Source organism: Puma concolor, chromosome A3 (genome assembly GCF_028749965.1).
Source record: "Puma concolor isolate L17-30 chromosome A3, mPumCon1.1.hap2, whole genome shotgun sequence".
Classification (NCBI taxonomy): Eukaryota; Metazoa; Chordata; class Mammalia; order Carnivora; family Felidae; genus Puma; species Puma concolor.
The window spans coordinates 55,064,822-55,091,752 of record NC_141669.1 but is presented as its reverse complement, the minus strand read 5'-3'; the positions used below and the strand labels follow the sequence as shown (position 1 = coordinate 55,091,752).

The 26,931-nt window shown below is 42.2% G+C and overlaps 1 protein-coding gene across 3 annotated transcripts in view; it reads left to right on the top strand.

Moving 5' to 3' along the window:
• The first annotated feature begins 370 nt into the window (after positions 1–370).
• The window catches only part of ARHGAP25 (Rho GTPase activating protein 25), a 91,554-nt gene continuing 64,993 nt past the window's right edge, over positions 371–26,931 (top strand). The window contains exon 1 of one of the 3 annotated variants that reach the window (XM_025932448.2): positions 371–825. In XM_025932448.2, the coding sequence (XP_025788233.1) occupies positions 765–825 (61 nt within the window). In that variant the 5' untranslated portion in view covers positions 371–764. Of the gene's footprint in view, positions 826–20,412; positions 20,430–26,931 lie in introns of those variants that run through there. The other 2 variants (XM_025932447.2, XM_086700960.1) reach the window with 2 other exon arrangements.

The following is a 26,931-nucleotide window of genomic DNA, read 5'->3' as shown; positions in this document are numbered from 1 at the left end:
AGAACTTACTATTTAGTCCTTAGAGCAGGGAGAATTTAAAAGAAGGAGACTTGGGGTGCGGTGGGGGGGGGATGCAAGCTGTCTCATGGACCATTTTTAGACACTTGATCTGCTCAGTTAGGAGGAGGGCTTAGAGGTATATGGTGGGAGTCTTGGAATTTTGCATTTTTCTTTTCACCAAATAGCCTTATTTATATCACAAGAACACTCATTCTGCTCATATAAGCATTTCCAAAAACCATTTTCTCAAGAAAGTGTGCTCATAATGCACCATCTACACTGAACGGCCACCCACTTCCTCAAATGCAAGGAAGCAGACAGTTAAAAAAAAAAAAAAAAAGCCGAGAGGCAGCAGTTGTTTACCACTACTTCGCCTCAGTGAGGCCTGAGATTCTTTTGAACAGGAGCTCTGCTTCCCATGAGGCAGAGTGAAGTATCAGCTGGGATATTTCTGGTAAAGCTGAAAGCAGAAAAAGCCAAGTGCACACTTCAGGAAGTACCAGCCCCTGTGGGACTATTGGGGCCTTGGGGAGCCTTGGGGGGATTTGGGGGCCCTTCCCAAGTGACAGATGGATGGACCCTTCCTCTGAAAGAAAGGAGGACACACGTTGGCAAATCAACTTCAAACCCAAGCTTGCTTGTGAAGACATCATAACGGGGAACACGCCCACAAAAGCTAGAAGGAAAGATCGAAAAGGCAAGAAGGGCGGGAATCGACACAGACTTGTCCCTTCAAGCAGCTACTCACCAGAACCGGGCACAAAATGTCCCTGAAGTTGCCAAGAAACTGGGATTTCAACCTGAAAGTGGAGGCCGGGAAAATAGGTATGGTCACTATCTTTTTGTTGCCCTTGTGGTTCTTATATGTGAGCACTTGCCATTTGCATGTTGGTGGGCAGGGAGCTTAATCTACTTAGAAATGGATCTCTCAGCAAATCTGAGTTTGGGGAAAATTTGCATTGAAACGGATGTGTTGGCTCAAAGTTCCCAAGCACCAGGAGGGGGTTCTTTTCTGTTAGGAGGTGGTGTTGGAATGGAGCCCCCCCGAGGGCTGAGGCTACAGATGGTGTACTTGAGATGGGCTAAGGCTACAGATCACACATAAAACTTCACTGCTTGAGCTGTGAACAAACTCAGGGTGTTCTGCTTTGTGAGGCAAAATGAGCAAAAAGCAAACAGTGGAGACCGGGCTGGAACACAGAGACATCCGAAGGTGGAATAAAGACACTTTTGGTTAAAGGGACAGAATGGAACAGAATTCTTAGTGAAGTTGAGAAAAAAGAGAGATGTATTGTAGATTAATTATCTTAAGGGATGCTGGCATGTTTTCTGAGATATTCTGGCCTTTAATCTATACGTCTTCTTATTAATGATGAGAGTGACACATTGATTTTACACTGCTATATAATTGTCATCATGAGTTTCTTTATATGGGTTTCTTTTATTATTAATTATTCTTAATCGATCACAGTAATTTAGGGCAGAGCAGTGGGCTGAAAGTGATTTCCCTGTCTTTCATACTACACCTGCACAGTGAGCTAACTTCCTTGACATTAAATATGTGGGGAGGTGTTTCTTGTGGGTTGGAAAAGTTTTGCTTGGAGCAAGGTTTAGATTTGGTCTTCTAGTGGTGGTTGATATGTTACTAAAATAAGCGGTCCAACGCAAAGTTACATAATGAAGGGTTAAAGATATAGGTCTGAGAAAAGATTTGAAAGAAAATTGAGGGTAATCAGAGAAGCCATTAATGTTGGTGTCTAGGAAGGAATTAGTGGTCCCTAATGAAGCCAGGAACTATTGCATGCTGAGGTTGATTCTGAGAATACATAAATAAGCAAGAAATTTTTATCCTAATTACTGTTGATAACTGTGGGCAAATGTTCATGTTATCGTATGGCATAAAAATTAGTTTTTAGAAGTAAAACTTCTATGATTTTGTTCCCTTGTAAGTGTCCTGCTTCTATTAACAAGGGGTCATTCTACCATCTCACCTTCTGTGTTTGAACAGGTCTTATTCTCCCTCTGTTTAAAAGTAGGATCTCGCGGCCCGTGAGTTCGAGCCCCGCGTCGGGCTCTGGGCTGATGGCTCAGAGCCTGGAGCCTGTTTCCGATTCTGTGTCTCCCTCTCTCTCTGCCCCTCCCCCGTTCATGCTCTGTCTCTCTCTGTCCCAAAAATAAATAAACGTTGAAAAAAAAATTTTAAAAAAATAAATAAAAAAAAATAAAAGTAGGAAACATGAGATTAGTTAATAGCTAAATGACTAATTGATTAAATGGTCAAAGAATTTTTTCTTCAGGGACATAGGAAATTACCACATTAGAGTATACATCTGCATATTCTCAGACCTGGGATTAGATTGGGTAGATTTCATGGTTTCTACCTATGTTTATTCAATCACGGTCACCTCAAGTGCTTGCTAAAAATGCAGGGTCCTGGGCATTATCCTAACTTGTGAAATCAGAATATCTGGAGGGAGGCTCATACACTTGCAATTTAACAAGAACCCACCACTCCATCACACCCGATGAAGAAGTCCTGCTGCAGGGGCTGTGGTCTAAGTTAGTAGACTGGAAGAGCTACAATTCATCCAACATAGAGCACAGTGTCTGGTCCTAGTGGGCACACAAGAAGCACTTGTTGACTGAGTGAATGACTGACTGTAAGCAGATGATATTATTTAGTGTTATTTAATGAAAAAATAATAATTATTTAATGAAAAAAAATAATCACATAATTACATAAATATTAAGAAGCCCTTCTCATTATCCATGCCATTTACAAGTTTGTCACCCTAAGAGATTGGACTGCAGTGAGAATATCTTTCATGAGTGTCACATTGATAAGGATTTAGATCATAAGCTGAGTTCTCCCAGGAGAGAGAGTCACTGACTCAGCCACAGGACCACTGGTCCTCTCACCAGCATCCTGTGTCCAGGAGAATTAGCTTAACAGTATATCAAAGAATCCCATAGCTATTAAGAAGACGTGTGGAACATGCAGCAGTGTCAGTGAAGTCAGTGACCAATCTGGGTAGTGAGGAGTAGATCAGGGTTTCTCAACTTGGATAAGATTGATATTTTGGACTGGATCATTCTTACTGATGGGGGCTCTCCTATGCATTGTAGGATGTTAGCCAGCAGCCTGGGCCTCTACCCATTAGAAGATGGCAGTATTCTTCTACTACCACCAGTTATGACAACCAAAAATGTCCCCAGACATTGCCAGATGTCTGGGGAGAGACATCTGCCCTAGTTGAGAACCACTGGAGTGGATGATCATCAAAGGGTGGAACCCAAGTATTACCTCATGATTCACTGCCTAGGTCAATTTTAAAGAGAATTTTCCTAAGATATAACTTCAGGGGGAAAGCATTAGCATAAGGAGGATATGAGGACCAGCACTTGCTTAGGGAAATAGCAAGGCTCTGACACATGAATGTGGCCCAGGAGGGGGTCCCAGCTATTTCTTTTTGGCCAGCTGTGTTTCCAGTTTCCTCTAATTCTTGTGAGTGCTGAGCCAGGGCCAGAGTGAAAGTGAAAGTCTCTGAGAGTTGGGGAGGGGCTCTCCACTTCATTTTCAACTCAGAGAGCTGAGGTGGAGAGGGGCACTGGCTGGCAGAGCTGGTCCAAGGATCACCACCAGGGGCCTGACAGGGCTGGGAGAATGTGACCCAGGCCAAGCCGCATCTCACCTGGTGATCTTGGTGGATCACCCCTGGAGGAAAGGGGAATGAAAAGCAAACATATTTGACTTGAGGTGGAGCCCAGAGCATACATTTCTTTGATCCTTTATCATCTTCCATTTAGTTCAACAATGAAACTCATGAGAACCTTCCACTGCATTCATGCACTGTTACTCAAATATTCTACTTTCCACATATTTGTCTTTCTCATTGAATCGTAAGCTTCAGAGGGTGGGTTGCAGGGCTTAGCATCTTCTCTCGCACACTGTCTGAGGGTCTGGCACATCCAGCGTGCCCAGCATGTAAAAGGGTATTGACCATCCAGGGAAAGCCCCCTTCTGCCCTGTCGGTTGGGAGCGTTTCGTTGGAAGATCACCTGTGAATTTCAGGACAGCCCATATTGCATCTGGCTCAGATACATCTTATCTTGTTTTCAGGTCCTCCAAGTCCAAACAGGAAGCAGAACCTAGAGAGCTTTTGGAGCTGAGACACATAATGACAGGAATTGTGGACTGACGGTTGTCTTAACGTTTTTCTCCCCCTGAATTTAATGTTGGAAAAAAAACTATTCAGAAACAAAATATAATTATTCTAGTCTCCCAAGTAGTAAAATGAATAATGACAATAGTGGGGTTCCTTTTCCCCACTTGATTTTTTTTTCTATTTGGTAAATCATTATTTGTCTGATATGGTTTGTCTCGTTTGGCCCTTTAGAAAATCAGAGTAAAGGGAATGAAAACATTTAGTCCTTAAGACCTCCATAAGTGGAGGTGCCTGGGTGGCTCAGTTGGTTAAGCCTCCGACTTCGGCTCAGGTTATGATCTCATGGTTTATGAGTTCGGATTCTGTGGTGACAGCTCAGAGCCTGGAGTCTGCTTCAGATTCTGTGTCTCTTTCTCTTTCTGTCCCTCCCACACTTGTGCTTTGTCTCCCCAAAATAAATAAGCGTAAAAAAAAAAAGACCTCTGTAACTAGACCAATTCATAAGACCTAAGGCTTTATGCAGTGGAGGTTTTTTTTCTTGTTAAAAGAAGTCAGAGTTGAAAGTATAGTTTTAGATAGAGGCATTGATACAGCCACAGATACACAGAGATAGAATTAATATATAAAACAGTCCTATGAACTAATAAAAATGATAAAAGAAAATAAACAACAGGAATAGGAATTTTACAGAATAGGGATAATGCCACCAGTGAACATATGGAAATATGCTTAATCACAAATATCAGGAAATGTAAGTTAGAAGCTCAACAAACTAGTTCTCACCCACCACATTGGCTAAAAGGAAAGTCTGACAATATCAAGTCTTCTTGAACACATGGAACAATAGCAACTCTCCTACACTGAAGGTACAAGCCTTTTTGAAAAACAATTCGGCGTGTCTTAGTGAAATTGATGATGTGTAAACCCTTGGAAGCAGCCATTTCACCACCACCGAGATGATCCCCTGGAAAAGCTATTGTGCATGGAAATCAGAGAAACTATTGTGCCTATAAATAAGAATAGATGTACGTACATTCCCTAGTATATTGCCTGTAATAATAGGGGACAGGAGGCAACCCAAATGCCCATCAATAATAGATGGAAAATTAAACTGTAGTATTTTTATTATATAGTTAAATGAGATTGAATAGCAAAAACTTAATATTTGGTGGAAAAGAAAAGTCACAGAAGAGCAGAATGGGAGTTATTTATATTAAGGTTAAAGAATAATATCTGTGTCTGGCAACACTGTAAGGAAAAGCGAAGGAGTTGACTAATAAAGTCAGAGTGATGGTTACTTCCAGAGGGAAAATAAGGGAAATCCATTTGGGGAGCTTCAAAGGTACCTAACAACGGTGGTAGATACATAAGAGTTAATTTTATTATTGTATAGAAAATGAACAAAGAAATGAACATGTATATAAGCCGTCAAATATCCAGAAGGGTGTACACAATTTATTAGTAGTAGTTAACTATGGGTGAAGGATGTATGGGTAAGATATACTGACCACACATATATATTATTATTACTTTTTTTGTGCACTCCTTAATCCCCATCACCTCTTTCACCCATACCCCCCACCCCTGTCTCCTATGGTAACCATCAGTTTGTTCTTTATAGTTAAAAGTCTGTTTCTTAATTTGTATCTCTCTGTCTTATTTTTTCCCGTTGCTTGTTTGTTTGGTTTCTTACATTCCACATATGAGTGAAATCATATGGTATTTGTCTTTCTCTGACTGACTTATTTTGCTCAGCATCATACTCTCTAGCTCCATCTATCTTGTTGCAAATGGCAAGATTTCACTCTGTTTTATGGCTGAATTATATATATATATATATATATATATATATATATATATATATATATGCATGCCACTTCTTTTCTTCTTTATCCATTCATCAATTGATGGACATTTGGGTTGCTTCCATATCTTGGCTATTGTAAATAATGCTGCTATAAACATTGGAGTGCATGTATCCTCGTGAATTAGTGTTCTTGTATTCTTTGGGTAAATACTCAGTAGTGCAATTGCTGGATCATAAGGGAGTTCTATTTTTAACTTTTTGAGGAAACTCCATACTTTCACAGTGGCTGTACCAGTTAGCATTTCCACCAACAGAGAGCCAGGTTTACTTTTTCTTCACATCCTCACCAACACCTGTTGTTTCCTGTGTTACTGATTTTAGCCATTCTGACAGATGTGAGGTGATACCTCATTGTTGTTTTGATGTGTATTTCCCTGATGATGATTGATGTTGAGCATCTTTTCATGTGTCTGTTTGCCATCTGTATGTCTTTTTTGGAAAATTGTCTGTTCATGTCTTCTGCCCATTTTAAAATTGGATTATTTGTTTTTTGTGTTTTGAGTTGTATCTGTTGTTTATATATTTTGGATACTAATCCTTTATGAGATATGTCATTTGTATATATCTCCCATTCTGTAGGTTGCCTTTGGTTTTGTTGATTGTTTCCTTCACTGTGCAGATTTTTATTTTGATGTAGTCTCAATAGTTTATTTCTACTTTTGTTTCCCTTGCCTCAGGAGACATATCTAGAAAGAGGTTTCTACAGCTGATGTCAAAGAGGTTACTGCCTATGTTCTCTTCCAGAACATAGAAAACCTCTTCCAGGATTTTTATGGCTTAAGGTCTCATATTTAGGTATTTAATCCATTTTGAATTTATTTTTGTGTATGATATGAGAAAGTGGTCCAGTTGCTTTCTTTTGCATGCTGCTGTCCAGTTTTCCCAACACTATTTGTTGAAGAGTCCGTCTTTTTCCAATTGGATATTCTTTCCTGCTTTGTTGAAGATTAAATTGACCATATAATTATGGGCTTACTTTTGAGTTTTTTATTCTGTTATTCTATAATAATAATTCTATATTATTTTATTCTATAATAATTATAGAATTATAATAATATAATTCTATTATATTATTCTATAATAAGACCTATGTGTCCATTGTTGTGCCAGTATCATACTGTTTTGATCACTATAGCTTTGTAGTATAACTTGAAGTCTGGAATTGTAATGCCTCCAACTTTGCTTTTTTTTTTTTTTTTTTCCAGGATTGCTTTGGCTATTCAGGGTCTTTTGTGGTTCTGAACAAATTTTGGTATTCTTTGTTCTAGGTCTGTGAAAAAATACTGTTGGTATTTTGATAGGAATTGATTTATTATCTTATAAATATTTTCCAGGCTTCCTATAATGAATGAGTATTAACTATGCTATTAAAAATACTTAAAGATGAAACAAATTCCATAGTACTTGGTCAAGCATGTTGGCATAAGGTCTGACATGTGCTCTTTGGCCGTCCGTAGACTTCCTGCACTTCTAGACTCAGGATAGAGGGTTTTCCTGGAAAAGCTACATGGTCCCAAAGTGACCGGGGAAGCCCGCTTGAGCATATTTCTTGCTTTCTATGAACACATAAATGCTGGTTCCCAGGTTGGAAGCCCATGGTGAGCCTGTCTGTACTAGTTGGCATTCAGTTTTGGTGAACACTCTCTTTAAAATTCATTGCTAAACTTACCATGTCCTAATCTGTATCAGCCTGGGTTTGGGACCAAATGTAGTCTATTTTGCTGTGGCTGAAGCCTCTGTACTCCCTGGGTAGCTCCTGGTCCCTGATGGATAATGATCCTGGTCCCTGATGGAAAAAGATCCCCACATGTGCAGGCAGGGTCAAGGGGAACACCATGCTTTCATCAGACAGTGAATACTGACATGAGGTGGTGTTCTTCTCAGGCCTCATACTTCGTTTATTCTTTGTTCAAGTAAAAATATTTGTCCTATGTTGTCATCTACTTACCTTTAGGCATAAATTAAATTCTTTCTGCAAAGTGCATGCCACCTGTTGCCCAGTGAGAGCCTCCTGGCCATTTGGGGAAGAGAGACTGATGTCATTCTAAACAGCAGCAGAGTGAGGACTGACTTGAGTGGTGACAGGAAGCCTACATCTTGTTTTCCACACACTCGTTGACAAAGTCCTCCCTGCAGATGCCAGGCAAGGTTGATTTAGATTCTGTACTTTGTTTTTGCTTGGGAACCAAACTATACTTGGTTTGGCAGGGGTGAGCTCAGTGACGTGGTGCGTGTTCTTTGAAAATGGATCCAAAACGAGATACTCCATGGTGCTTGCATGGTATACACAGCCCAAAGTATCTTCCAGTCAAGGTACTACTGCTGTGTTGGGCTCACAGTTTATAAAGCATCTACACAGAGTGTCTAGTGGGGCAACCATGTGGTGACTCCTCCTGTCTCCTCAGAGCTGGAGTGTGGTCCTGTGAATAAGGAATGTGCACAATGGGGGTTTTGGAAAGATCGGAGGAATGATCAAGAAGAATAAGTTGATGGTAATGGACCCTTCACACTCAAGATCATTTGAAAGGAAAGAAGTATAATCTCTCATGAAGCAGCACCATGGTTGGCTAACTGGATGCAAGAGAAGGGAGCGTGTGAACAGCTGAAATGCAGCTCTGGCCGTGGCCACAGTGATTAAGGCCAACAGGCAATGGTGAAGAAGCAGGGGCAACATCAGGGGACACCCATGGTCCTTGGAGACAATCCTGAATAGAGGGATTCCATCCAGGGGATGGTATGTAAATTTTGCAGAGTTCCCAGGCAGGAACTGAGATATGGGAGTTACAAAAAGAGAAAAATAATTTACATTTCTTGTTTTATGCTTTACTTGTCACCATTTTTTCTCCTTGAACATTTTTTTCCCTTGAAAGTTTTCTAAAAAAACAAAAATCGCTTTACCAATATATATAATACCCATAGGTGTGGTAGCCAAATAGAAAGACAGTCCTGCTCTCTGCTCCTGCATGGCTTACAGGCTAATGGGACACAGACAAGGAGACAATTACAAGACACCAAGACAAGTCCTGTGATGAGAACAGCTGAGGGGCCAGAGGAGTGTGGCTGTGAGTAGGAATTTTGGTCCAGCCACCTCTCCCCATCACTGCCATTCTTTTCTTTAAGGTACAGACCTGTGCTTTCTTCAGTGAGTCCCACACTTGCCCTCTTTTCTGGCTGGTTTTCCTATACACAGTTTCTGTTTCTTTGGAGAAGAAAAAAATCTTTGTAATTTTGTATGGGTCCTCCTGGGGAAGTAATTAAACTCAAGTTTTTTAGGATCTGGACCCGCTCACCTCCGCACTTGTCCCCGGCTATCTGTGCTTCCCCAGGCACGCTCACACTCCTACTCTAGACCTCAGCCCTGTCTCAGCTTTCTCAGTTCCCTGCTCTGTCGCATCTGCGTGAAGCCCTCTCTACTCAGGACTCCCTTTCTATCACCCAGTTCCTACCCATGCTTTGGTCACAGCATAAACATTTTGCCCTCTAGGAGTCTCTAAGTCTGCAAATCTCTGGAAGGAGAGTAAAATAATCCCTTCTCAAGCTGTTTAAACAGAGAGGCTTATAGTTTAGACACTGTGGACTTCCTTCTAGATGAGTTCAATGAATTTTCCTCAACTTGCATATATGAGTCAACTCCACCAACATGTGGCTTGGTTTTTGAACAAAGAAATTTGTCCTAATCTGAAAAATGCAACACCAATGTTCTAGGCCCTCCCTGGAGAAAATAAATTTGAATTGCCTGTAAAAAGTGGCATTGACAGAAGATTGTCTAAAGGATAAATTGTTCATTGACTTTTCTCAATAGGAGTGTAGGCGGGTAGGAGGGTGTGTGGTAGAGAAAAAAATGCCTGAGGGGTGCCTGGGTGGCTCAGTCAGTTGAGTGTCTGACTTCAGCTCAGGTCATGATCTCACAGTTCGTGGGTTTGAGCCCCACATTGGGCTCTGAAGCAGGGTCCAGGATCTGAGTCTCCCTCTCTCTCTCTGCCCCTCTACTGCTGTGCGCTCTCTCTCTCTCTCTCTCTCTCTCTCTCTCTCTCAAAAACAAGTAAATAAACATTTTAAAAAAAGGGTGCTTGGGCTTAAAACCCTTCTGCTAATTTGCAGTGAATCCCAGGGCAAGTAGCTTACTTATTAAATAGGATAATAATACATGTATTGAGACGAAAGAAGTATTTTGTGTACATAACATGTTAGATGTTCAGCAAACACAACTTTCCTTTCTTTATAGATAATCTCTTTCCAACTCCAGATCAAATTAAAGGCTGTCCTTGGACTACATTACCTTGGCACCTTCACAGAATGGACTCCCTGAGTTATGCTTTAATATTACACTCTCAGTTTTTATCTTTACTGCAAGGAATGATTTCATGAATTTTGTGCCTGATTGTGTTGTAAAAATGAGAACAAGGAATGGACAATGCCATTGACTCCTATATGAAACTCTGTGTGAAAAAATTCTTTGAAAATTCAGTGCTTGGTAATACTTTGTCTCCTTTGAGGGACTGGTGCGCTTTCTCCTTTCTGCACATTTGTGCAAGTTATTGTGTTTCCCTTTTTGTCTTGGCTGCCAGGAATCTCAGAGCTAAATTGAAGCTCAATCACAACTTTTACTTATTCACTTAACACACTTATATTTTCCTTTGTCTTTGTTATAAATCTATGTGTTCATTGCAAATGAGTTTTCTACTTGAAAATGAAGAGCCAATTAAGTCTTTGAAGAAGGGTTAGTATAAGCAATATATTAGTACACAACTCCTCAGATAGCCTGTCTATGTTTCATACTTAGTAGTAGTAACTGGGCATTACAATTTTTTTTTATGAAATTTATTGTCTAATTGGTTTCCATACAACACCCAGTGCTCATCCCAAAAGGTGCCCTCCTCAATACCCATCACCCGCCCTCCCCTCCCTCCCACCCCCCATCAACCCTCAGTTTGTTCTCAGTTTTTAAGAGTCACTTATGCTTTGGCTCTCTCCCACTCTAACCTCTTTTTTTTTTCATCCTTCCCCTCCCCCATGGGTTTCTGTTAAGTTTCTCAGGATCCACATAAGAGTGAAAACATATGGTATCTGTCTTTCTCTGTATGGCTTATTTCACTTAGCATCACGCTCTCCAGTTCCATCCACGTTGTTACAAAGGGCCATATTTCATTCTTTCTCATTGCCACGTAGTACTCCATTGTGTATATAAACCACAATTTCTTTATCCATTCATCAGTTGATGGACATTTAGGCTCTTTCCATAATTTGGCTATTGTTGAGAGTGCTGCTATAAACATTGGGGTACATGGGCATTACAATTTTTTAAAGAATGTTCAAAGAATGGCAGTGCTGAGAATTAGTTTTTTATTCTATAAATGAACATGCAATTCTATGACCATTTATATTCTTTCCCTGGTATTGTATAAAATGATGGCATTTTCAGTGCATTGGGATCAATCATTTCTCTCATTCATTCATTTATTCATAAAACCTTTATTTGCTGACGTCTATATGATAGGTCCTTTTCCAGGGGCGTTCTGGATGTTATACTTCTCACACTGATAACATACTCTCACCCACACCTCCATCTTTCTAAAAAAAGTGTTTTCGACTTTGGTGCCACCACATTTTCTCCATAAGCTGTGAGGTGTCAGTCACCAGGACTGTGACTGACTCAGGTGACAGCTGCTTCACTTCCTTGCTTCCTCCTTATTCTACCCACTCACTCCCAAAATGTACACACACAGATCTTAGTTCCAGATGGGGCTGGTGATACTCTACTGCTCGAGCCCAGGCCTACGGCTTTCAAACCATTTGTGTGCCTCCTTGTTGGTTTGGGAATTTCAAAGTGAAAGAGGAAGTGTTACAGTATGAAGATTTTAAGTCTCTGTAGAGTCATTTTCATATTTTTATTTTTAATTTTTTTTAATATGACATTTATTGTCAAATTGGTTTCCATACAACACCCAGTGCTCATCCCAAGAGGTGCCCTCCTCAATACCCCTCACCCACCCTCGCATTTTCATATTTTTAAAACAACTCTATAAAGATTATAAAAAGAATTTTCTGACAAAGTCAGAACTAGCTATAATAAAAGGAGCCAGCTGTGTGTGTGTGTGTGTGTGTGTGTGTGTGTGTGTGTGTATATATATATATATATATATATATATATATTACAGTAGTTAGAACTCTAGGTTTGGAGTCAGACTGCCTAAATGTGAATCCCACCATCACTAATTGCTACCCATGTGACTTTGATCCTCAGTTTCTTCATCTGTAAAATGGGCACAATCGTAGTGCTAAGCAATACGGTTATTGTGAGGATTAAAGGACATGATCTTTGTAAAATCCTTAACAGAATAGCAGACATTGGTATGTGCTTTATAAATATCAGTTGTAATCATTACCACATGGGCATTACTACAGTATAGATATGATATCAACTCCTTTTAACATGTCAGTGCTGAAAGCCACAGCCAGCAGTGCTAGGGTTTTGTTTGTCTTGGTCCAGTTAAGTTCCGTATTTTCTTTGAACAAATGGTCTTTAAAACATCTGCTGATCCACTTTCCTGCCCAGTGACTGTCCCTGTCCCACAACAACTGAGCTAGGCTGTTGTTGACTAGTCATTTCTTATTTCTTACTCCTTCTCTCTCCAGCCTTTAAATGAGGAGTCCTTCCTTCATGCATACAAGTTTTATAAATTATGTTTACATAGCTTCTTCTTTCCATTTTCTTTCTTCTTTCTCTTTCTTCCTCCCTCCCTTTCTTTCTTCTTTCTTCTTTCTTTCTTTCTTTCTTTCTTTCTTTCTTTCTTTCTTTCACCACTTCTTTCCTAAATCAGGAAAGTACCTGAGTTATAACTTCCCAGGAAGCATTAATGGGGAGTTTCTGGTAAGTTTCCTGCAGAATGCCTGCTGCAGAAATGTCACTGTCACTGCACTGTTGTGATTGGAGAAGTTCCTCAAACTTCCCTTACTTTGAGGAGGAAAAGAGTGACTCTGGGCTGTGCATTGCCTGAGAGACCCTCCCCCATCACTGAGGAACCACTTCCTCCAGAGCTGCTAACCTCTGCTGCTGTCACATGTACCTCTGGCCACTAAAGTGAGGTTGAAAGTTGTTTGTTTGGGCCTCAGTGGAGTCAGTGTTTAATGTTTGTGATCACTTACATGTGGGTTACAGCACCAGCAGGCTAGTTTTTCCGGTGTGCTATAAGAATCCTACTATTGCGGCTTACTATTCATTTTTAGATAATTATTTTTAGATATAATTTTGAGGAACCAGCAGGACCTTTGACACGAGACTCCCATCTTCCCTTAGCATCATTTCTGTTGTTGCAATCCAAGGGTTTTTGTGTGAGTGTGTTTTTCCCCTCTGACTATCCTTCTGCATTGTTTTCTGTGTGTTTGGTCATTTAGACTCAGAAACCTGTTTTGCTGGTGGGTGAAAAATATCTCACCATGCACGCAGCAGAGTTATGATGATAAGAGGTACAGAGTATAGTTGTCACCCCTACACCCTTCTCAGCCAAGGCCCTTTGTGCCGTCTTCTGACACTAACCTCCTTCTCTTCATTTGGTACTGACCTCTTTGTGAGCCAATCTGAGTCCCGATTTGCCTGGAACTTAGGGGTTCCTGAGATATGAGAGTCTCAGTATGAAAACCAGGAAAGACACCCTGGTCCTAGTGCTTTGTCTGAGAAAATAAAAGGTATTTTGAGAAAATACTGCCATCGTTGTGATAGGTGCTCTGTATATCTATTGAATTGAGTTTCGGTGAGGTCACACAATTTAGGGTAAAAATGAAATTATGGGAAAACTTCTTTAAACCTTGAATTTTTCTTTTTTTTTTTTTTTTTTTTCTACCCGTGGTCAGAAGAACTCCTTCCAAATTCTTTCTTCAGCTTATCTGCATCTTTTATACTAGCTTCCTCTATCTGTTTTTATGAAATTTTTTATTCTGGCTCATACCTTCTCTGGAAGGATTGGAAGCCACACCTGTTAGCCAGGTGGCTGAGTACTTCCTTCCAGAATCACACAGAAAATCCCTGCCCTGTGGGATCTCTATATCTGCCCCCTGGGGTGGCCATTCTACTTTCTGGATTTTCTTTTTTTCTTTTTTTTTTTTTTCCAACGTTTTATTTATTTTTGGGACAGAGAGAGACAGAGCATGAACGGGGGAGGGGCAGAGAAAGAGGGAGACACAGAATCGGAAACAGGCTCCAGGCTCTGAGCCATCAGCCCAGAGCCTGACGCGGGGCTCAAACTCACGGACCGCGAGATCGTGACCTGGCTGAAGTCGGACGCTTAACCGACTGCGCCACCCAGGCGCCCCATGGATTTTCTTTTTGATTCTACTCCTTCCCCCCATCACCATGGCCACCAGCCATCTCCTCTTGGAAGCCTTCCTGAATTGCCCAAGTAGGATTAGTCCCTCCCATTCTGTGAAATTGTACCGCTGTATTTATTGGGCACGTATTATGTGTTGGGCACTTTACTAGGCTTAGAAGAGAAGATAAAAAAAATTAAGATCTTGACCTCAGGTAGCTGACAGTCTCCATAGGGAGACACTCAGAGGGAAGCAGAGTTCTCCCACTAAAGAGAATCAGAAGTTCCTAAGCAAAGTAACTGCATTTGTGAGATTTTAAAAAGCTGACACAAGTCTCTTTCTGTAACTACAGCTTCCTTGCCTCACTTGAACCACAGCCCCTAAATATCTAAAGGGACAAATTTTTACTTGGTAATTCAAGTCTATAAAAAAAAAAAAAAAAAAAAAGACAAATCAAGTTTCTGATTCCAGGCTGCCATTCTGATTAACTGCCAGTAGAGGGCGCCAGCAGACAGTGTAGTTGCACTTCTATAGGTAAACTTAGTTGTTTCTACGGTTTCTGTCCAGAAAGCCTAGGGTTTAAACCAGTCTCTGGGCAGCACAATGCTGTCTTCATATCTTATCCTTCTATGGCCTGAAATGCTCAACATTATGATGAAAGCAATTAATAATTTAGTCACGTTTGTGTCTTTACAGACAAAAGGTGAGGTTCCAGATAAAAAGTGTTTCTTGAAGGAGAAAAAAACCCCACAAACCAACTCAACTAAGAAGCTAGACCTGAGTGTAAGGAGGGGAAGTTCTTTAAGAACACAGCCCTTGAAGTCAGATAAGCCTGGATTTGATATCCACCTGAGCCTTTGATCACCTTTTTGAGTTTGGGCAAGTAGCTATAATCTCACTGGGCCTCGGTTTTCTCATCTAAAAAATGGGGGCAATAGTCCTGCCCACTTTACAGATTTGTTATAAGAATCAAATAACGTATGTACAAGTCACTTAGCAGGGTGCCTGGCAATAAACTGTTGTTTTTATTATTGGTAGTATCTCTCGTTTGATGGCCTTATCTCCAATACTTTCTCCACCTAGCTCAGCTACTCCTAGTCACAAGTAAACTGTATCATCTCCTATAACTGTACCATCCCTGAAAGCTCACTTTCAGGCTTCCCATGCTGTGGTGCCCAATTTGCCGACTCCAGCAATTCTCTTATCTCAGTGAGCCCCCATTCCATTGGTCTTACTACTTTTTCACTATTAATCACCCATCATGGCCTCTTTACTATAGTTTCCTCATTCTGGCAATGTGGCACTGCTGAATAGATGCCCTTGAGCCTTCTGCCTCTCTCCCACTGTTGTAACCATGGGGAAAATCCCCTAACCCTATTTAAACCCGACAACCCACTTTCTGGATGCCTGTGCGTGGGCAGCTGAACATCACTGGGGAGAATCAGACCATTGAGCTGCCTGGATTTACTTAAAAATTTTTAAAAATGTTTATTCATTTTTTGAGAGAAAGAGATAGACAGAGCACGAGTGGGGAAAGAGCAAAGAGAGAAGGAGACACAGAATCCGAAGCAGGCCCCAGGCTCTGAGCTGTCAGCACAGAGCCCGATGTGGGGCTTAAACCCACAAATCGTGGGATTATGACCTGAGCTGAAGTCAACGCTTAACCGATTGAGCTACCCAGGCGCCCCTGGATTTACTTAAATCTGTAACCAATCATATCAGGTGGATATTCAATAGTTCCAGACAAGCCTACCACGCCTACCTAGTGAATTTACTTTCTTTTTCTCAAAACCTTTCCTTCTTTCTTTTTTTTAAAGGTTTATTTGTTTATTTTGAGAGAGAGAGAGAGAGCAGGTAGGGTAGGGACAGAGAAAGAGGGAGAGAGAGAGAATCCCAAGCAGACTCCACACTGTTAACACAGAGCCTGATGCAGGGCTCAAATTCATGAACCATGAGATCATGACCTGAGCTGAAATCGAGAGTCAGACGCTTACCCAACTGAGCCACCCAGGTGCCCCATCTTTTTTTTTTAATGTTTATTTATTTTTGAGAGAGAGAGAGAGAGGCAGAGAGAGGGAGGCACAGAATCTGATGCAGGCTCCAGGCTCTGAGCTATCAGCACAGATCCCAGCGCGGGGCTTGAACTCATGAACCGAACCGTGAGATCTTGGCCTGAGCCAAAGTGGGACACTTCACCAACTGAGCCACCCAGGCGCCCCCCAAAACCTTTCTTACTCTCTTCAAGGCCTTACTGCCTCGTCCTGCTTTTACCCTCACTTTTATATTTCATAGAGAAAAACATGGGCAGCTGTGTGAGAACCCCCTTCCTTTTCTACCACCGGATGCTTCAGTCTCCCCACACCTTCACCTCCAGCACTAACCCTTAGACCTGAACAAGAGGGCCCCCATCTGGAGGCCCGGATCTTGGAGAGTCCTGCTCTCGTCTGGCTCCATCTGTGTCCTCCTTCATGGGGTGAGGTGCCTGGCCAACGGTACCTGCCCTACTTGCTTCTAGACCATATGGGGCTGTGAAAATCCCTACACAGTTGGCCAGAGCTGCTTCCAGAATTCGCACGAATGTTTTCCTGCCTGCCCGCCCCTCCCCCCCCCCCCCCCAACAAGTGGTTGATTGCAGGGAGGCCCAGAACAGAGCTTGCATGTCTGCGCTGATGTATCCCTGGGCATGTGTGTGAGGCCCTCCCTGTGAGAAACAGAGCTGGGTGTGGGAGGAGAGAAAGGGCACAGGCTGCAGGACAGGGCCTCCGTTTGTATTCTCAAATGTCAGGGGTGGATCTGGGCATGTCTTATTCTGCGGTAACCTAATTAAGCATCAATGCACATCACTCCACCAAGAAGGTCCTTATCAAAATAGCTAATATCTGTACCTTGGCAAGCCAAGGGTGAACCAGCATTTCACATAACCATTTCTTCCTGGAGATGACATCAAGTCTTCCTTGATAGCACACTCCCTGGCTTCCCTTCACCTCATTAGCCACACTTTCTGACTCTTGGTGATGGAGTCTCCTTCTCCACCAGACCTCTTAACTCCGAAGTGTCCCAGGCAGAACCAGCTACTGAGGGGCCTGGAGCATAATGCAAATGTGGAACCCCTTGTGCCAAATTATTAAGACTTTCAAGCGCGTGACAGCAGAGCATTAAACTAAACACAGGGACGGTCTAAGTGTGGGGCCCAGACTGTACAGGCTGCATGTCTACAAACCCAGCCCTGGCCCCAGGTTTCAATTCCTTTGTCCTGTCTCTCTCCTCACTCACTGGGTGACCTCATCCCTTCCATGGCTTTAAATTCCATCTGCACTCTTACATGTTAGCCCTACCTCTCTGCTGGGTTCTAGACTCCTTGCTACCTTTACCTGGAGGTCTCCACCTGGAGGTCCAACACAATTCATGTCCAACACAGAATTCGGGAAACTCTCTTCCCACTCTACCCCACGAAGTGCACCTACCTGAATAAAGTCTCCACCATTCACCAGGTTGCACAGGCTGAAAACCTACAGTCCTCTTCTGTCTGACTACTTCTCTCCTACCTTGCACCTAATCCATCAGAAAAAACTTTTGGATTCATTACTAAGTAATGCCTCCGATCTGATTATTTCCATCCCTCGGATAGTATAAATACATCATTTCTTGCCGAATCTACTGCAATCTTTTGCTAACTAGTCTTCCTGCTCCTACTCTTGTCCTGTATCTTATATTCTCTGCACCATGGCCAGACTCAATATTTTGAAAGTAGAAATCAGGTTATGTCATGTTTTCTTTGAAACCTTCAGTATGCCTGGAATGGACTTCAATCTAAGGATCCCTGCCTATGGGATCTGAACCCTGCCTCTGCCTCCCCACCCATCTACCACTCGTTGGCTTTTCTCACACTGCCCTTCAGCCACACCCACCTTCTAGTTCCTTCAACACAGATGCTCAAAGCTACTGCATGGCCTGTCTGTTGCTCTCTCTGAAGCATGCTCCCCCAGATCTTACCATGGTCTTTCCTCTACCCCATTCAGTTTCAGTTCAAATATTGTCTCTGAAGTGGTCTTTCCTGACCACAGTATCTAATATGGCCCTCCTACTCCAGTCTGTCTTTATCCCATTATCTTACTTCATTTTCTTCATAACACTTTTTATACCTGAAATGATATTTACTTGTTTGTGATCTGTGGCCTGCAGCCTCCACTAGACTGTAAGCTTTTTGTAGGCAGAGCTTCATTTGTTTTGTTCCCTTTTACATTACCACTGCCAAGAACAGCGCCTGACATACAACAGGTGATCAAGGGATGTTTGTGGAATACCTGGGGACTGGCCTGTGGCCAGCTTTCTTCCATCCAGTGAAATGAAGAAAGTTAAAATACGACTAATGCGTGTTTTTTTTTTTTTTTCCTGCTCTTATTGTTGAGCAGCAATTTGATCCAGAGAGACAATTTTGATTTTCTTGTGGAGAAAGAAGTAGGACTTCTGGTGTCCAAATCTAACTTGGAAAGCATGTGGGTGACTGAGCATTCATCTATTCTTGAGAGACATCACAGGGCTCAGACTGCTGAATAGGGTCACAAGGGATACTTCTTGCCCCTATGATCAATCTTCTTGATGACTGGTTCCATAGAGTGGCCAACAGATTCCTTTACCTTGACTCAGGGGGCTGGGGAGCCATGTTCAGTAGTCTGCTTCCTTCCCCCTTCTCTTTAACTGGATGCCAGTTCTCCTCTTTAGCATCCAGGGAGCTCCTAACTCATGCACAAGGCAGCTGTACTCAGGAAATGCAAATATTAAAGCTATGCATTGGTGTTGTCATACAGTCAGTTAGTACAGGTTGAGCTAAGGGGTGAGGATGAGCAAGGGAAATGAGGAAAGGAAGGAAGAGAGTCAGAGAGAGGTTCTAGTCTCCTATAATAACCCCAAGGAGCACTTCTGTGGGTCCTTCAAATGACAGAATCATCAGTCCAGTGGCATTCATTCTAGTCATCTCTCTCCATGCACCCCCTGCTCTACAATTGGCCGAGATGCCCTCCTCAAGGCTGGCTGTGCAGACACTTGACTTGTGCAGTTGCACATGGCCCCATGCTCAGAAGAGTCCCGAATGTGCTTTAATGCTCTGTTGTTGCTGTCTTGAAAGTCAATAATTTTTGAACAAGGGGCTTCACATTTTCATTTTGCACCGGGCCCTGCAAATTATACAGTTGACATTCTTCCACTGTTTAATCTGGGAGCTGGGTCCTCTGTGAGCCCACTTCTGACCTTAGGACATCTTCCTCCCCTGAGTAGTGTCCATCAGTCTATTCGTTCTACCTCCTGACTGTACTGCAAATCTGCCCACTTATATTCTCTCCATTCCAGGCCCAGATGATACTGCAGGCCTCCTAGCCATTGTTCAGCCTCTGGTTTTCACAGTCTTGAACTCGTTCTCTGTGAGCTCCCCAGCGCCTCTCGTGCCAATAGTGTCACTGATCACAGCAAAGCCCCCCAGGGCTCAAGGGAACCACACACAGGTGACATCTGGCTCTGGAGTGGAAACTCCCTACAACTCCTGTAAATCACTGCTCCTCAAACTTGGCTGCTTGCTGGAATTGCCTGGGGGGGGGGGGGCGGTCTTTAAAAATTCTGCTGCCTAGTTCCCTTCCAGAGATACCAATTTAAGTGACAGAGTGTGGTCTATGTATTTGGACTATTTATTATAAGCTCCTAAGTGACTAGCTACATAGCAAAGTTTGGGATCTACTGCCATGAGTGCTTCCAAAGTGCAGGGCCGGCTGACACTTCACCTGCTCTAAGCACACATTGCCTGGGGAGGGTTCTAGAAGGACTTGCTTTTGCAATAGTATTACAGACTCCAAAAATTGTAGGCCACTTCTCTTTCCATGATTTTCACCTGTACACAGTGTCTCTTCTATCCCCACAGGGAATAAGGAATGCTCATCCTCAGAGCACAGAGGTGGGGGGCTGACTGACTCATGCCCACCTGGGTGACTTGGGGTGCTGGCCTAGCCCCAGCCACTCTTCCCACTCCCAGCAGCCTTGCTGTTGCTCTGCCAGGGACTCTGGACAGAAACCAGAGGGAATGGGAACAGCCAGGAGAAACTCAGGTATGTCAACGGGGACCCAATGTGAAGGGCGAAAAGGAAAGGTGGAGGATACATAGTGTGAGTAAATATGGCTGAAGAGTCCTATGGGTGTTTGGCACATTCTAGAAGACAGTGAGGGGCTTTAGATCCTTAAATTAGCATAGATTTAGCCCCTGACATTTTTCATTTCTGTTCCAAATGACTTTAGACTGGCTCATGATTATACATTTAATACCCAACTAACATCCTTATCAGGCCTGTATTCGGGGTCCTTGCCTTTGTGTCCTGAATTGGCTTCAGTAAGCTCACAACCTTCCCCAGATTGTAAGAAAAATTATACATGTACATGCAGATTCTCACAGAGATCTGTAATCTTATACAGGCTAAAGCCTCTATGTTTCCAAGCACGGAAAAGCATCTCAGCAAGGAACTCTGTGATAATTAGGTATAATGTGATGGGCAAATGACTCCCACCCTCTGCCCTGCCCCTCCAGCCCAAAGGTGTTTTCTGGGTGTTGTGTGAAGAGTGATGTGGAGGAAAAGATAAGGTTGACCGGGAAAACATCACACAAGGTTCCCCTGTTCACAGTCTTCTCCTGACCCGGTCTTCCCAGCTTGGGCCAACAGGAGGGCGACAACAGTTGGGAAATTCCCAGAATTGCTTCTTGTGGCTGAACTGCAAGTCCTGGCCAGCCACAGGCACGCATCCTGTCCCTTGACAGGTAAACTGAAGCTGACTGTGGCCACCAGAGGGCAGCACGCCCAGCCAGGGCCGGGATGGATCCGCAGGAGCCGCCAGACCGCCCCCCCCCCCCCCCCCCCCCCCCCCCCCCCCCGCCCCTGAGCTGCTGTTGGTAAACTGAGCGGGTGCCCGGCGGCCATTTCATAAGCTTAAAAAGAACATGACCTTGTTTGGCAGATGATTGAATTTCAGTCCCCACTTCTTGTGTTGGAGCTGGGATTTACTGTACTGAGATCTCACTTGGTCCTTCTATATCATAAAGGGTAGATAGCAAAATTACCCTCCACAGCTCTAAGGTGTCACTTGGGACAGCCATACATATGCAGAACTTAGTACAGTTCATGCGATCAGCCGTACAAACTGTGAAACATCTGTTCTGTAGCAGTATAAAAATTGCAAACTATTCTTCAAGACAGAAGAGAAAAAAACAAAAAGAAAAATGAATTCCATTTCAAGGAGAGACCTGCCATTTCCGCTTCCTCCAAGTGACCCGAGGTCCCCAGTCATTTATTTAACGTTAGGCTTGTAGAGGTTCAGTGGTATTGTTATCACTTTACCGATAAATATAATAGGCCTCCTTGGGGCTGTTTCCCAGCCCCACCCCCACCCCCACCCCCACCCCTCGGAGGGCTTCCAACACGGTCTCCGTGGGCGGCCACAGGCTTGGCCTTTGTAACCCCGCCCCCTAGGACAGGACTGACTGGAGCAGGAAGAACAGAGTCGAGCTGCGTCTCTGGTTTTCTCAGCCTCAGGCCCGCAGAGAATGGGCTCATGGAACTGAGCCCTGCAAATCACAGGGTACTAAGAGGAAAGCCCTTGAGCTCTATCTGGAGCTCAAAACTCACAAAATCTGCCTTGATTTCTACACATCCTAATCCATGGGGTTTTTTTCCCCTGAAATTTCCTTTGATTTTTTTTTGAAATACTATATTATCCTTAAAAAATTATAGGTAGGTGTGTGTGTGTGTGTGTGTGTGTGTGTGTGTGTGTGTGAGCGAGCCTCATCACTATTGCCGTTTTGGGCTAAACAATTCTTTGTTGTGGGGGCCGTCCTGTACATCATAGGATAGTTACCAGCATCCCTGGCCAACATCCACTTGATGTTAGTAGTAGCCCTCCCAGCTGTGACAACCAAAAATGTCTCTAGACACTGCCAAATATTGTCTGGGGAGGGAGGGTAACTGTCCCTACTTGACAGCCAACTGATGGACTGATCTATCTGTTTATCTATCTATCTATCTGAAACCAGTTTGATTCAGAATCTGTTTCTTATAGCCAAAAAATTGTTGACCAAGGCAAAGAAAAAACATGGCGGAAATTCTGTGAACTGCCCAAATCTGAATACAGCAAATTAGCAGCACAACTGGGACTTGATCGATATTAGGTCTCCTGAACGAACACTACCCAGTGGACTACCTACTGCTTTTCCACAAGAGAACCCTATCAACTTGCTTACTTACCATTGTGCCATTCCCTACACTAAAAACCCAGTACTGCTGCAATTAGGAGAATACGTTTATGGAAGGAGACATCCCTGGCTGTATCCCCTTATTTGTTTGGAACACCAAAATGAATAATCTGGATGAGGATCATGGTCGAACTTTTTCACAGGAGTGTGAGCTTGTTGCTGGGAATGGCGGCATGTCATACCTTCCCTAGCCCCCATGACAGGGACATGCTAAATGAAGGGCATTCCCAGCCCCACTGGGATCCTGTTCCCTTACCAGCTGGAGAGATTTAGCTTGGCATGTTAATTTTCCCCACATTTCCATGTTTTCTGAGGCTACTCACCTCACCCAAGTCACTGCGGGATGGTAGAAATAACTGTTTTTTACATTCAGGACTCGTATTAGCCATGGAAAATTTTGAAGGTCAAAAGGAGGTGAAAACGCCAAATAGTTCTGCGTAACAAGCATGCAACAAATTTGAGCAGATGAAAAGAATTATTTTGAAATTGGCATCTAGTAAAATCTATTCATTTTGGTCTGCAGTTATATGACTTTTGGCAAATGCCAGGAGTCCTGTGACAACCACAAAATCAAGATACAAAGGAGTTCCATCACCAAAAAGAACTTCCTCCTATTGTCTTTTCTAAGTCAGCTCTTCTTCACCAACCCTAGGCCTAGGCAACCACTCATCTGTGCTCTGTCCCCATAGTTTCACTTTTTCCAAAATATCTTATAAATAGAATCATAGAGTATATAGCTTTTGGAGCCTGATTTTTTTTTTACTCAGCAGAATGCAGATTCATTCATGTCACTTCTTCTCTCAATAGCTTTGTTTTTATTGCTGAGTAGTATTCCACCATATGGATGTGGCCATTTGTCAGTTGAAAGACATTAGGGTTGCTTCTAATTTCTGGAGATTATGAACAAGCTATCTTAAATATGTACCTACAGGTTTTGGTGTGAACATAATGTCTCAAATCTCTTGGGCAAACTTTGAGTAGTGGTACTGCTGGGGTATATGATAAATATATGTTTAATTTAACTCTGTAAGAAACTGCCAAAATGTTTTCCAAAGTAGCTGTGCTATTTTGTGTTCCCATCAGTCATGAATGAAGATTCTAGTTGTTTTCCTTCCTTATCAGTCCTTGATATTGTTATTTTGTTTTACAGTTTTATTTTAGTTATTCTAGGCACGTGGGTGGCGCAGTTGGTTAAATGTCCGACTTTGGCTCAGGTCAGGATCGTGCAGTTCTTGAGTTCGAGCCCCATGTTGGGCTCTATGCTGACAGCTCAGAGCCTGGAGCCTGCTTCAGATTCTGTGTCTCCCTCTCTGCCCATCCCTCGCTCACACTCTGTCTCTCTCTGTCTCTCAAAAAATAAATAAATGTTAAAAATTTTTTTAAATTTTATTTTAGTTATGCTAATATGTTTATAGTGGCATTTCATTGTAGTTTTACTTTATCTTTATCTAATGACTAATGATGTTTAGCATCTTTTCACTTGGTGAAGTGTCTGCCCAAATGTTTTGTCCATTTTAGAAATTGATTTGTTTGGTTTTTTTATTGTTGAGTTTTGAGAGTTCTTTACATTATTATGGATACAGCTCCTTTGTCAAATATGTGATTTGCAAATGTTTTCTCCCAATATGTGGCTTGCTTTTTATTCTCTTAGTACCTTTCATAGAGAAAAAGCTTTTAATTTCAATGAAGTCGAATGTCAGATTTTTCTTCTATAGATTGTGTTTTTAATTCGAGTTGTTTTTGATAATCTCAATCCAGGATATTCTGTGGATATCAAATATGTTTTGTAAGTGTTATGAATTCTTTGAGTTTCTCATTCAGCTCCTGCCTGCAATGGTCTGCAAGCACTTTCTTTCATTTTTCTTCTCCAGCACTGCCCACATGAACACACCCACGCACTTAACCCTTACAAACACAGATTTCCTGTGTCACTCAGAACCCTCAAACCACCCTTTCCAGGCTTCCTCCCAAAGATCACAAAAGTCACATTTTCCAAAGTGTGTCTTTTAATCATGCAGGGGCAAGTGTTGGAAGTTTGGAGTCGTCAGTGCTATGTTTATAGTCGAACACTCCAGAATGTCATTCTGGATCCTTTTTCTCAAAATTATGCAAGTAGAAATTATATTCTGGAAACTCATCCCCCTCCCCCCCTGCAAAATACACCCATCCCTGCTGTAACAAAGTCATGCTATAGATCAATGGACTTGAATGTTCAGTCAATTAGTTAGCTATGTTTATCTATTTGTTTTTTGAAACATTTCCCATATATTCAAAAGAACAGATGTTTTCAGAGGCTGCTCTTACGTCTGGATACAGTGCCCTCCCACTTAGGTCGATGAGAAGTCAGCCATTTCGCAGTTGATACGATAAAGGAATGCCGGGAAAGAAAAGGAGAGGAGAAAGGGTGGAGTTACAGTGTAGAAGAGGAAAAATATGATTCATCCTTGAACACAAGAAGTCAGTCCTTTCTTCCATTTTTGTACTCACATTAATACAATCTTTAGCATTTCTATTCTAAATGTGCTCCATGCCAGTTTATTATAAGACATGTCAGTTATTTTATGTTTGATAAATCTCCATTTAGTGCCTCCCTTCAGTTCGGTGAAATTATTGTCTTAAACCCAAGCCAACTATTACAAGTTATTTTTCATCTTGAAAAGGTCCCTTACACTATAAGGTGTTCCAGGCCAGAGGGACTCAGAATGCAAGTGAATCCCTCATGTCACGGTGTCAGGCACCGAGTCACCCATTCATGGTTCCCCTTCTTCCACTTCCTGTTTGTCCATTTGTGCTTCCTGCTTCTTCAGCGTCTGCACCCAGAACTTCAAAGCTTAGTTTGTCCTTCAGGGATCAGTGGCTAAAAGCAAACAAATGGATAAAGAAAAAAGAAAGAATGATATTCTTCTCGTTCTTCTGTGGACAAGAGACTCGGTACAGAGACTGTGAGAGCCATCCAATGTGGCCAAACACAAAGAGACGTATCAGGGCAAAGGTCTGTGTCTGACCACCAACAAAGCTTGGGTCACACAGACACACTCTGGTTGCTCACAGATGCATACAAAATAAATCCTAACATTTTTGTGAGGTCCTTGGGTGATAAAAGAGAACTCCCCCTCCAAAGCATTTTCTTTTCAGACAGCTGATAAAATTTGACAGCTTTGAAGAGGAAATGACTGCAGGATGTCGGTAGCAGAATCACAGGGGAAATGCTGCACTCTGCAAAGCCTCACTCGAGTACCGTGAAGCATAGCTTGAAGTGGATAGAGACGCTGGTAAAGGACATCATTTTATAAAAAACTAAAATCTCAGTAATTTCTTACAAGTCAGCAGCTGTAGCCAAGACATGGACATGGATATTTTTCTGTTTGTGTTTCATGAATTTTAGAATGATTTCTTCTGTCAGACCCTAAGATGTTTTTTACCAGCATTGCAACATGTCAGGGCAGTGGAAACTTTCATCCACTCGACAGCCCAGAAGTGCTGCACAGAAGTGCAGAAATTTTCTGCTGTGTCATTTTCTGTTTCTTTGACATACCTCACCTGTACTTCTTCGTTTTTCCTTACACAGCCCAAACAGCAAACACTTGATCTAATTCCCAAGAATGTCGGGCGCTTCCAATCTTCAGGAGTTGACTTTTTAGGAACAGAGTATTCTCTCAATCCCCTCCTATGGGTTTGAGATATACATTCTTCACCACTGAAGAAATATTCTTCCGTTCTTGATAACTGACTTTCTAATATAAATCAGAATTGAACTTTATCAAGTGTAGCTTCACAATCTTTTGAAAACATATGGATTTTTAGTTCTTTGACTTATTGATATAATAAACCATTACAAAACGCTTAGAATAATTTTTCTAATATTGAAGTACTTTTACATTCCTGGAGTTTTCTAGACACTTGCGGTACATGAGTGACAAAACAGGCAGCTCTCTAACTTTGTGGAGTTTATGGTTTATTTAAAACGATTTTTATAAAATGAGTGGAATTACTCTATTTTTCAATGCAGAAACTGTTTTGATTTTTAGTCCTTCCAGGTGGGTTTCGTGTGTGTATGTGTGTGTGTATGTGTGTGCATGTGTATTCATGTGTGCATGCATATGTGTGTACGCGTATGTGCGTGTGTGCGTGTGCATGTAGGTATGTGTGAGTGTGTATGCGCACGTGTGTGGCAACTAAATATACATAGTTCTTGATCTTTCCTTTTATAGTTTACCGAGGTACAGGTTTTTATGGTACAATGCCGTAAAATTCTTCTACTGTCACTATACAATTTGATGATTTTTAGTAAATTTATAGTGCTGTGTAGCAAT